General features: G+C 36.7%; 1 protein-coding gene across 2 annotated transcripts in view; it reads right to left on the reverse strand.

Annotated features, from left to right (window-relative positions):
* The window catches only part of HNF4G (hepatocyte nuclear factor 4 gamma), a 46,293-nt gene that overhangs the window by 31,266 nt on the left and 2,652 nt on the right, over positions 1-12,375 (reverse strand). Inside the window, exon 1 of one of the 2 annotated variants that reach the window (XM_004697508.3) lies at positions 746-898. The exons of the other annotated variant lie outside the window; for it this stretch is intronic. Within the exon in view, the coding sequence (XP_004697565.2) occupies positions 746-881 (136 nt within the window). The 5' untranslated portion in view covers positions 882-898. Of the gene's footprint in view, positions 1-745; positions 899-12,375 lie in introns of those variants that run through there. 2 annotated transcript variants of the gene reach the window in all.

Raw genomic sequence — 12,375 nt, forward strand, 5'->3', positions numbered from 1 at the left:
ACACACACACACACACACACACCACTTTTTCCAAATTATATGTAACTACTAGAAGAGGCTCTTATCTTAGATGAGATATAAAAATTCAGATCAAAATGATAAAATCAAAGTCAATGATAAGTTATATTATATAAAGACTTAAATAGTCAACAAGCCATGTCTTATTTAAAGTTAAGAAGTTACAGTGTATCAAGTAATTTGTACAGCTAAACATTAGCCTGTCAAGGGAAGTTATAATGTAAATCTTCATTTCCTTTCATATTTCTGTTCAATGTAAAAATGTGATAATAAATGTAAACACAGTTCCCCATCATCAGCATTGAAATTGCAATAATGATAGGCGGAGGTCATCAGTAATACAACCGAGTGTTGTACACAAACTTTGTTCCACATGTCATTTTAAATACTGCATAGAAAATATACTTCCATACCCAAACTGCCAATACTACTTATTACAAGGATTTACAGCAAATTAAATAAACTGCTGAAGCTGCTCTTTTTTGCCTCTCATGACAGACTTCTACACTTACTTTATTACATGTAACTCGGCTTTTTCTACATCAAGCATAAAGTCGCTGTAGCGCTATTAATTTAAATATAGTAATGAGGAGCAAAATCTCATATCTGTGGCCTTAAAAAGTGAGGCCTTAATCCTACGTCAATTAGAAATTGACCTCTCCTTTTGGGAAACTGTTTAACCCACCCTGGCTTACTTTTTTATATCAATAAGCAGAGGAGAACTCACCATTTGAATTATATAAAATCTGCATCGTTTCAAACTCCAAAGTTGTATAAGTCGGGTCCAGAACTTCACTGTAGTTTGCCATTTCCATGTCCAGGATCGGGTCAGACACCCTCATCATTGATTTAGAAACACACATACAAGTGGCACCCCAGTCCCTGAGGAGCGTGTGACCACTGTTTGCTTTCAATCTGTGAGTGATAACTCAAAGTTAACTGTCACTGAGTGACTTATGTGCCTCAGGGGGAGGAGCTGTCAAACTGTAAACTCCTTCGTGGGCCATATTCTATTTCTTTTCCTTTTATGATCTACAAAAGCAATTCCTTATGATAATCTTGGAATGCTTCATGGAATCACCTTATCTGAAGTGCTTAGTGGCCTAACATGATTTCCTGAATTGACTTCCAGTAGGCAATAAATGATGTCATTGACAGAGGATTAAAAATAGAAAAGAAACTCTCTCGGCTTTTAACCTGTAATTATCATGTGAGTTTCAGATCCTGTTGAAGGATCTGAAAGTATATTCTAAATATGGCATTTAGCTTACTGAGTTGGGGCTCTCAGTTAACATGTAATCATTCAATATTCAATATAAACACTTTCAAGTTGGCCTACATGTATGGTAAGGGCAATTTTGTTTACATATGGGTGAGACAAATTTGTGATTTGAAATGACAGAGATTTATGTTGTCTTTCAGTAACAACCTGAGCTTAACCCTAAATAAATTGGCTTTAACTTGTTCTTTTTAACTGTTAACTTAAGAGTATGTTTCTCTTGCATACTTATAAGCTTCCAAAGGGCAGACTCTGTACAGATGCTTGTATTTTGCAAGCATTATATGGTGCATGAATATGCCTATTATATTCCAGGTAACAAAGAAGAGTAAAGTTATTCTTATCATATATTAATTTAAACATCCCCATAATTGGCCTCCCTATATATAACATTTATATCTCACATTGTAACTTTTAAGTGTGGACAGGGAAGCTTCAAATAGTTCACGGGGAGAGCCTATTGTCTTTTAATTCCATTTTTCCAAGAACTTTGAATTCCTTTCATAAGTGACAAGGAGCACATATATGCTTATGTTTTAATGAGGTTTAAAAAATAGTCTTAAACGAATATATTTTATACATGAAAAATTATTCATTGATTTTTATCTCTCAAGAGAGTGTTAGCAAAATTTACAAATCAAAGTAACCTTTGTTAAAGATTTTAGTAATGTTTTATTTCAAAATCCTACTACCATGCATATTGCAGTACAGATTAGAAATTATTATATTTCTTATTCACCACTTGTCTGTCAGTTTGTCATCCTATTGTTGCTTGCTTTTTGCTATAAAACTAGAAATCATGCCATCAGTATTTCAAATAGCATTATGATCATCCATGGCGAGAAGGTTACAGACCGAGAAAAAGAACCTGGTGTTCTACTCGTTTAAAAATGGCCAGTGAAAAATCATATGTATAGCAGCTTAACAGTGTCTTATATAGGATTGGAAGATGAAACCCTAAAGTTGGGGTGGGGGGGAGAAAAAGGAGAAAGGACCTCAAACCACTGCCCATTGATTCTGACTGTTAGAAACTTTACATGGGCTCTCCAAGGCTGTCACTTTCTATGGGAGCCTCGTCTTTCTCCCCAGGAGTGACTGATGGGGTTAAGCTGATGACCTTGTAGTCAGCAGTCCAACGCTTACCCAATAAGACCATCAGGTTGGAAGGCGCTCAAAATATTACTGAGGAAGAGCTGCCTCTTCAAAGTAGAGGCCACTTTAATGATGTGAAGGATAGGTAAAGCTTTTAAGACCTTCATCTGTGGCTATGGTATAACTTAAAATGGAAAGAAATAGCTGTGATTGTAATCAGAACATCGAATCTACGGATTATGAATTGAAGTGAGAAGTTGTCAAACATGAAATGAAACACATAAAGATTGGTACCCTAGGCTTTAACACCAAACTAAACTCACTGACATCAAGTCAATTCCGACTCATGGAGACCCTATAGGTTTCTGAAACTGTAACTCTTTACAGAAATAGAAAGCCTTATCTTTCTCCTGAGCAACAGCTGGTAGTTATGAACCGCCACTGTGTAGTTCTCAGTCCAACATAGCCATTAAGGCACCAGGACTCTTAGGCTTTAGCAAGTTGAAATTATGGGTAAGTATTGGCCATTTTGAATTGGGCAGACATCTGGCCTACTATGTTGGAAATGGAAAATTCAAGAAGACCGGCATCACATTGTCAGAAAGAGCATTTGAAGGTGTATTTTGAAGGACAATGCCATCAATGATAAGATAATAGCCATACTCACTGTCCAGGAAGACCAATGAATACATCTACTATTCAAATTTTTGCACCAACCACTAATGCCACAGATGAAGAAATTGAAGTTTTACTAACTTCTGTGCCTGAAATTGATCAAATGTGCAATCGAGGCGATTGGCATGCAAAAGAGGAAAGCAAACAATAAGAGGGTTGGTACCTGGAAAACATGGCCTTGATGATAGAAACCACAGCAGAAATCTCACGATAAAATTTTGCAAGACCCTGTAAATTTACAAGACCCTGTAAATTCTTTCTCAACAACGTAAATGGCTATGACTGTTCTGCCTCAAAGTCTCAGTGTTGCTTTCCTGTTCCATCTAATTGTCTACTAGCCTCGGCCTCTGGTCTTAAATTGGATCCTTTGGTCTGTGCGATGGTCTCAGTGCCACGGGCTCTGGCATCTTTGGTCTTGGCCTCACCACTGCAAACAGAGGTCTCAGTAGTCCTGGGTTTTCTCTTTGCTTCCAAGATGGCTCTGATCCACTGAAGAACTGTTCTTTGGTGCAGTTTGTCTTTCAACAAACCGCACCCTCCAAGGAGACAAAGGGTGTACTTTGGTTCACATCCTCTACTGAGGTCCAGAGCTAATCCCACTTTAATCCTGTCCATTAACACAGCAGAAAACTGCCCCCAGCAAGAGATTATAGCCACAGGTGTAGAGTCCGCAATGTGTAATATGTCACATAAGGAATTATGCCCAGAAGGGCCATATTAATGGACGCATCTGAGCGCTGAACAGATGTTAGAAGATATCTCAGAAAGACAAAGTATGATAAGTCAATGTGAAAAACCAGAATCAAACCAAAACCAAACCAAACAAAAAAACACAAGGAAAAGAACATCCTCTACATTTCTCAAATGGAATGATTTTTTTAAAAAATCAAACCTAGAATTGTTATTTTGTAGGATTCTATGGGCAAACTACTGAACAATATGAGAACCATTTTTAAGAAAATGGCTACCCACAGTCACTGTACCAAAAAGCAGTGGTCAATGTAGAATCATTTCACGGGGTAGCAGATGCTCGTGACCCACGGCAATGAAAGGAAAGAGTTCCAGCTGCGCGAAGGCACTGGTGAAGAACAAAGTTCTAGGAATAGACAGAACACCAACTGAGATGTTCCAACCAAAGGATATAATGCTTGGAAGCATTTGTTCCCTCATATATGCCAAGGAAATAGGAAGTCAGCTACCTGACCGAATGTCTGGAAGAGATCTCTATGTGTAACCAGTCTGAAGAAAGATAATCCAACAGTGTGGAAATTAGTGAGCAACATTATGTGCATGTAAAATTTTTCTGAAGATAATTAAAAAATAGTTGCAGTGGTTCATTGTCAGGGAACTACCAAAAATTACTCCTGATTCAGAAGTCAATATGAACATAGGGATATCACTGCTGATGTCAGATGGACCTTGGTTGAAAGCAGTGTACTTACACGATTCTTGCTTATATTTTACTGACTGTTCAAAAGGATTTAGACTGTGTGACTCTCAACAAATTTTGGATCACATTGCAAAAAATATGAATTTCAGGACAATTACTTGCTCGTGAGGAACCAGTACTTAGGCCATGAAGCACTCGTTTGACCAGACCAAGGTAGGAAACAGGATTGTAGCCTTTCACCATACTTAATCCATTTTCATGCAGAGAATATAATTTGAGAAGCTGGGGTATCTAAAGAATCATGTAACATCAGTTTTGGAGGACACCTTTGAACATCCTTTCATCTTCATATAACATAATCTTATTTACTGACAGTGAGTAAGGAGGACCTGAAACACTGAAGAAAATCAATTACTACAGCCTTCAGGATCAATAACTATATCTCAGCAGAAGAAAACAACAATCTTCCCAACCACCTGAAGAAGTACCATCGGGAGAAATGGGGAAAAAAGATAGAAGATATCAAGAGTTCATTTTACCTGTCTTCACAGTCAACGCACACAGAAGCAGGAGGACAGAATTCAAGTGCTATATTGCATTGGACAAATGTGCTTCAAAAGATTAAAGTATTAAAAAGCAACAAATTCACTTTGTTTTGAAGACTAGGGTATGCCTGACCCAAAGCATAGTAGTTTCAATTGCCTCAAATGCATGGATATGGCAGACTGGGGAAGAATTGCTGCATTTGGGTCTTGGTGTTGCTGAAGAATATTGAATATACCATGAACTACTAGAAGAACCAACAAATCTGTCTTGGAAGAAATGCAACCAGAACCCTTCTTAGAAGCAAAGAGAATAAGACTTTGTCTTATATACTTGAACACAGTATCAAGGATGATCAGTATATGGAGAAGGGCAGCATGCTGGGTAAAAAGTCACAGAAAAAGAAGACGTTCCTTAGCAAGATTGCTTGACTTAGTATAAATAACAATGGGCTCAAGCATACCATCAATTGTGAAGATGGCATAGAGCTGGACAGTGGTTTGTTTTGTTACACATAGGTTATACTACATTGAAGTCAATCTAGTGTCATTAGGTTCCCTAAGAACAATAGATTTCTTAATGTCTGCTTTCATACTACATTGAAGCCAATCAGGTGTCATTAGGTTCCCTAAGAACAATAGATTTCTTAATGTCTGCTTTCAACCTTATGCTCTTTTAAGAGCTATCTACATGGGATCAAATTGACAATTCCAATTTAAAAGATTTGATAGAGTTTATGGTTATGGGGGAGGGACAACTCAAAAACAGGAGGATGGTAATGGTTGTATAACTCCAAGAATGTAATCGGTGTGACTAAATTGTACATGTAGAAACTGTGGAGTTTGTATGTGTTTTTCTCTGCTTTGCTCTATGGTACCTAGAAACAACAAGGTAAGCACCATGCATATTGTAACTTAGATGAAAACCTATTGTATTTTTAATCTGGAAAGGATGGCTTCGTACAATGAACTATACAATAGTGGAGTAGTGAAGAAAACAGTGCTATTTTTTGAGCTAGAGTCACTAAATACCAGTGATCATTGGCACTGTCTTCATATGCTACCATTCTATTTACTTTTATATGAGAATAATATTTTGAGAATAAATACCAGGTTCTTGAACAAGTGCACGGTGAGGAAATCCTATTCAAACAGACTGTTAGTCCTCATCTGTGGGGAAGCAGCACAGACTGGTTTCCTGAGGGAACCAATGGAGTGCAAAACCTACCATGTTTCTCATTATGTGATAACTCAAGGTTGAAGACTCAAGTTTACCCAGATGTGCATTGAGAGAAAGGCCTGGCCATCTGATTCCAAAACAAACAACAAATCCGTGGAAAACTCGATGGAGCATAGCTTTACTCGGACACTCGTGGTTGACATTAATCATAACCTACCTGACAAAAAATGAACAACCAATTGTGAAGAGGAGTGGCCCAGCAGAAGGGTAGGAAGAAAGGAAAGGAAGAAAAGAAGAGAGAAAGTATAAAATACTGTTCTCAGATGGGACTGCAAAGATCAAGGAAAACGTGGAAATAACTCAGGGGAGCCATACAGTTATATCTTTATTATACAACCCCATTCTGTGGATAATATCATTATAAGATTAGGACATCCCCTGATAAATTTGATGGGATTATTGAATTGTCTCAAAACAGATCTTCAGTAGCCATCAACAACTAATCAAAACCGGTTTTCAAAATGAAACCTCTTGCTCATCCATGTTCTGGTAAATGATTCACTTCATTTTATAGAGTAAGAACTTGATAATTTCTGGAGCTGAATAGCAGGTATCTCTTCTCAAGGGGGCAGTTTGCATCTCTGATGGTATCCAGGCAGAAAATACCCATAGAATCCTGTGAACAGAGATGGGATTCTCTTAAGGTATTTTTTTCCAATCCAATCCAACATCAAATTACCAATTTCATGACACTCCTCCTTTCAGGAGGGATCCCTGGTGGAGTAGTAGTGGGTTACACAACGGGCTGCAGGTAGCAAAGTCAGGAGTTGATACGACTAAGCAGAGAAAGATGAGGTTTTCTACTCAGATAAAGATTTACAGCCTCAGAAACCCACAGGGGCAGTTCTGTTCGCTCCTGGGGGAGTATGAGTTGGCATTGACTTGCTGGCAGTGAGTATGGTTTGAGTTGCTTAGCTGAACTGGTTAAGCAAACAGAATAATGAAACTAGAGATAATTATTTTTAATAATACATTCATGCTCTAACAACTTATTTGATTTCTGTATGAATGTTACTGTTTTATTATAGGACTAAGTCCTTTTCTTTGTATTAGAATCCAATCAGCTGATTGGAATTCTTCATCAATTAATGTGCATAAATCTCATGGGTTGTCTTTGATATCAAGCGTGTATATTAATGGGGGGGGGGAAATCAAAGCTATTCATAAAGCAATCTGAATAAGAGAGCCTTCTTGAATTGTGTGACTTTTTCACATATTTAATGATTTTAATCACTGGCCTTGATTCACTCTCAAAATATTTCTTTTAGTTTTTATGTGGAAGAAAACTTTCAACAACGATGTTGCATTAAATTTTATGAGAGTTAATTTAAAAGTTTATGAAATCCAATAAAAAGAAAAATGACATTAACTTGTTATGTGAAAAATCTGATAAACTTGTGACAAATAAAGATTGCCTCGTAGTGAAGAATTGAGGAAACGATTATGGTGAAATATGAGAGCCAGAAGTGGACAGAACTCAAGCTAGTCTTCAGTTATTGACTCAATTATCTGACATTGTGCATTTGCAACAGCACCGAACACCTATTTGTATATTTTTTGCATTAACAATGCACGTCTGTCAGTAATAAATGCCGAGGTGCTGGGTGAGAATAATTCTGGCTATCAGGGTTAAAGGCTTGTGTCCACTACACCATGATTCTTGGTGGTTTAGCAGTAGTGTAATGATATAATCAACCTCCATTTTGTGATCTAATGTGCTCATCCTCCCCCTTCACATAAACCACTTTGCATCACGACCTGGCCTTTGGGACCTAAACATGTCAATAAGTAAGGAGTGAATGCACCTTGTTCTTTCCAGGTCTCACAAGATCTTCACCTGTCGTAAGGTTCAGTCTTACCACTTTTCTATAATTTGTTTTACTGGAAAATATTTGAGTTTTCCTTTGCTGATAGATTTCTGCCTTGCCCATTTTCCTGCTTTTGTAGGTTTCTCTGAGGTCTGGCTCATGGTGGACATGGAGTCCTCTCTGTGAATCCAAGGAGTTGGCTAAATAGAAGTTGAAGTTTCTTGATTTTAACTTGAGATATATTGGATTTGTAAACTAATTTATATTTTATTCCCATCAAATCCTTTTTTTCCCTCAACCCAGGTATTTATTTAACTAGAATGAAGAGAGCAGATCTGGTCGGCAAGGGGTCAGTGGTTGGACCGCTAACTGCAAGATCACACCTACCAGCCACCTCACGGGAGGAGGATGAGCCTGTTTGCTCAGGCATCCAATGGAGTGGGTCTACTCTGCCATAAGAGGTGCTGTAAGATGGAACAATGGAACATCAATAAGTTTTATGTGTAGAGGGGAGAAGGAAGGAGGAGGAGGAAAGGAAAGAAATAGAAGATGAGGAAGAGTATCACCTGAGTTTTGAAATTCAAGAATAATAATGATGTTTTCACAATTTTGGAAGTTTAATTTCTGAAAATTAACCCATGGCACAAATAAATAAAATGAAATTACACAAATTGATTGTATAAACTTTAGATCTATGAATCTGGTATGATCTTTATTAATTAGAGACAGATAAATACCACTCAGGCAGCCTTTCATGACTGTTCCATCAAGAATTTCTTCTGGATAAAGTCATGGATGCTGCAAAAATTAAGAAGTTCATGGTTAGAACGCCAGTCTAACACTCTCCCAACTGAGCTATTTCAGCTCACTTGAGAAAACGGATGTATGGTTTTTATAATATATGTTAAGAGCCCCCAATAAAATCATTTATTTTAAAAGAAAAAAAAGTAAAGGGTTTAAAAAAAAAAAAAAATAAAATTCAGAACAACCGAAAAAAAAAAAAACTTAAAAAATGATATTTAAATCACAAACCTTACACTTACCATAAATTTATAATAACTTAAAAATTTTCTTCTGAAATTCTCATGAAGAAAACATCAAGCGTATGTACTAACAAGTAAAGCAATACCTTATAAACCACAGCACACACTTTGTCAAGTAGGAATACGTAAACTTGATCTGTATGTAAAATGTAAGTATATGTCAGGGACCAGGGTTTACTGAGGCTGTGTCTCTGCAGAGTTCGGTATGCAGTATTTGCTTCATCAGCTGAGTAACATGTTACTGTTCTTTAGAACGATCTTGTTTAGTCAGCTGAGATATGTACTCTCTCAGTCCTAGTCAGAGGCAACAGTATTTGTAAAGAAAGGTCAATTCAAATAGCACGACTAATAAGCTTGAAAACTATTTCTCTCAGAGCAATGATTCTCTAAAATGGCACATAAAATATAATTATATTTGATTTTAGAAGAACACAAAAGGATGAAAATAGCACAGTATTTAAAGAACACAACTCAATTCACTGTTGACTTCCCAAGATAATAGAAATACTTCTATCTTATCTGTTAGACTATTAAGCCTGTTCACTTGTTGTATACTTTATGTTTGACTTAATCTTTCCTGCATAGCATGATTTAAAATAGAACACAGGCTAATAAAAATCAAGGTTATTTTTACAAAAGTAACGTATACTACTAATACCAATATCAAGACATTCTATTTGAAAGCTCAGTTGATAAAATTTGTTCTCTAAAATTATTCTTCTGTGACAATTTTTAACGAGCGTAATACACAGTTTCTTTTGTTTCCATCTTCTACCTTCTCCAACTTGGAAAATTACACAGTTGTCATCATTGAAAACGATGAAGAAAAGTCACAACCCAGTGCATTCTTTTCCAGTGTAAACAGGACGACATTAAGTGGAGACGTCTAATGTGACTAAGCACAATGACTTATTACTGCAAAGGACAGCCATCTTTCATTTCTCCAAAGTTCTCTATTAACAAAACGAAAAAAAAAAAACAAAACAATACTATCGCTTTGTCCTCACTGTCCTGATTATAATTTCTTTCCTTGGGTGTTCTTCTTCCCTACTTTTAATGAGCAAAACCAAGCAAACAAGAAATGAAAACAAATAAAAATAGGCAGTTTAATCTTCAAAGCAAGTCACTATCACTAACATGCAAGCAAAGTTCGAAGTTGGCTACAATCAAGGGATTCTAGGCTTAAGTTTCTTCCTAAAGGAAGGATTATGTTATGGATCACTTTTAAATAAATAAAAACATTTTTCCATGTTCTTTGATGGAGCAGGTGATCACATTAACTTATTAGGGTTTTAAAGTCAAAATGATTCCCAACATTTAGAAAGTCTAGTCTTATTACTATTAATACTAAGCATTGCTTCCAAGTTAAAATGAACACCCACAGATTTTTATAACTCTCTTGAGAGAAGGTTCTTATTCCGGAGTCAATTTCACAATTCATAGTATTTTAACTCTTATTTTAGTTCCATATCTGATCCATATCTTTCTTCTGATCAATGAAAATAACTCATAACTCATACCACTACTAGAAATACCACTTTATAGTAAATTCTGCATAAAATAAATTCATACCCAAACACCTTGAGAAGTAACTATGTTAGTGTTAAAGGATACTACTTTTTTTAGTATTATTTACCTCAAATAGTCAAATTTATTTTACTTCCCTTTCACAAATACCAGACCTGAGTTAGAACTAGTTGTATAAATAAGTCTAAGATCCCAAAGAAAGAAGAGTGAAAGTGTGGTCCTATGTCAATCAGGTACTGCTAGGATAGACACAAGGGGAATTGCACAAGTGAGTTATAAATATAACTTAGAAAACACTCTCAGTAAGAATTAGAGGCTGTATAAGAAATCTGCATATATTAAACCTTCAAGGTCAGTTGCCTTGTGATTCAAAACTGACTCTCCTTTTCAGAAGATAAGGCGCTGATTAGAACTAAATTATTAACTGGATATAGATTATCCTGGGTATAAGGAACAAGCGAGGATTCAACTATTGCTATTCCTGCATTTTCTTTTTACAATGGGTATTATCATTGTTGTCACTGCAAACTCGGCAAAGCTAGTCCGAATATGTAAGATTGTGGTGACAGTCTGATAGGAAAGTTGCTGCATTGTGCAAACGGAAGAGAAGGAATGGATCAGGTTGAGCCAGCACCTTTTTCAAACGCACTTTGGCGTGGTATAGCAGATTTTTTCAAATACCAGCAGTTTTACTCCACTGATTACAAAAATCTTGGTGAATATTTCAAATATACTTCATTTTAGAGACTCTTACTTTAATATAAATGCAAATAAATGAATTAAGAAAGGAAAGAAGAAATAAATAGCATTTACACTTCCTACATTTTAAATGAAGCAGCCATAGATTATATGTATAAGAGTTACCTTCTTTGGGGTGGCAAAGGTAATTTGGTTCTGTCACAATCAAACATCGCATTAAAATATTGAAATTTTAATGATAGACAAGGGGACTGTATTTTAATATTATATTTCATTTTGATACGATGTCGGGGTTTGAACACCCGAGGGACCTGGAAGTCTGTGCCTAGATAGATGACGGTTTGGGAAACCTGTGTCGGTACTTCTACTCTGCCACTGGGGGTTGCTTTTTCATACTTTGAGCATCAAAATCATGTAGCTTGATCTCATATCCTTCATCCAAAAAAGGTTTTTTAAATGTGTTTAATTGAGGTTTCACATGAAATTGATGGTGTAAACAACCAGATTTGAGTACAATAACCACTCTTGTAATTTCCCAGACTAGATTTACTTGTGAGGTCTTTGATTTCATACGCATACCTAAGATCCTCCAGGTCCGCAGTTTAAACCACCAGTGCGCGCTCAGCGGGAGAAAGACAGGACTTTCTATTCCCGTAGAGTTAACAGGTTCCAGAACACTGCGGGTCAGTTCTACCCTGTCCTATAGGGTCTCTATGAGTCAGTGCTAACTTGATGGCAGTGCGTTTCCTTTTGGTTTTAAAAGGTACATGGTGGGCCGCGAATATTTGAAACCACCAGCATCACACAGACAACAGCTCCTGACATAAAGGATTCATCTTGCAAACTCACAGTTGCCGTTCTACCTTGTCCTTTGGGATCACTGTGAGTACGCATCACTGTGAGTTTGTTTTATTTACTTTTAAGAGTCTCCCTTCTGTCTTAGAAGTGAATCTAATACAGGTACCCTGTCTCCCCGAAAGTAAGACATCCCCCGAAAACAAAGCCTGCTTACAGTTTTGCCTCTCGCTGAAATATAAGGCATCCCTGAAAATAAGACCTCCC

Source organism: Echinops telfairi, unplaced genomic scaffold (assembly GCF_000313985.2).
Source record: "Echinops telfairi isolate 266 unplaced genomic scaffold, ASM31398v2 ScPeMD7_1;HRSCAF=3_0, whole genome shotgun sequence".
NCBI classification, from domain to species: domain Eukaryota; kingdom Metazoa; phylum Chordata; class Mammalia; order Afrosoricida; family Tenrecidae; genus Echinops; species Echinops telfairi.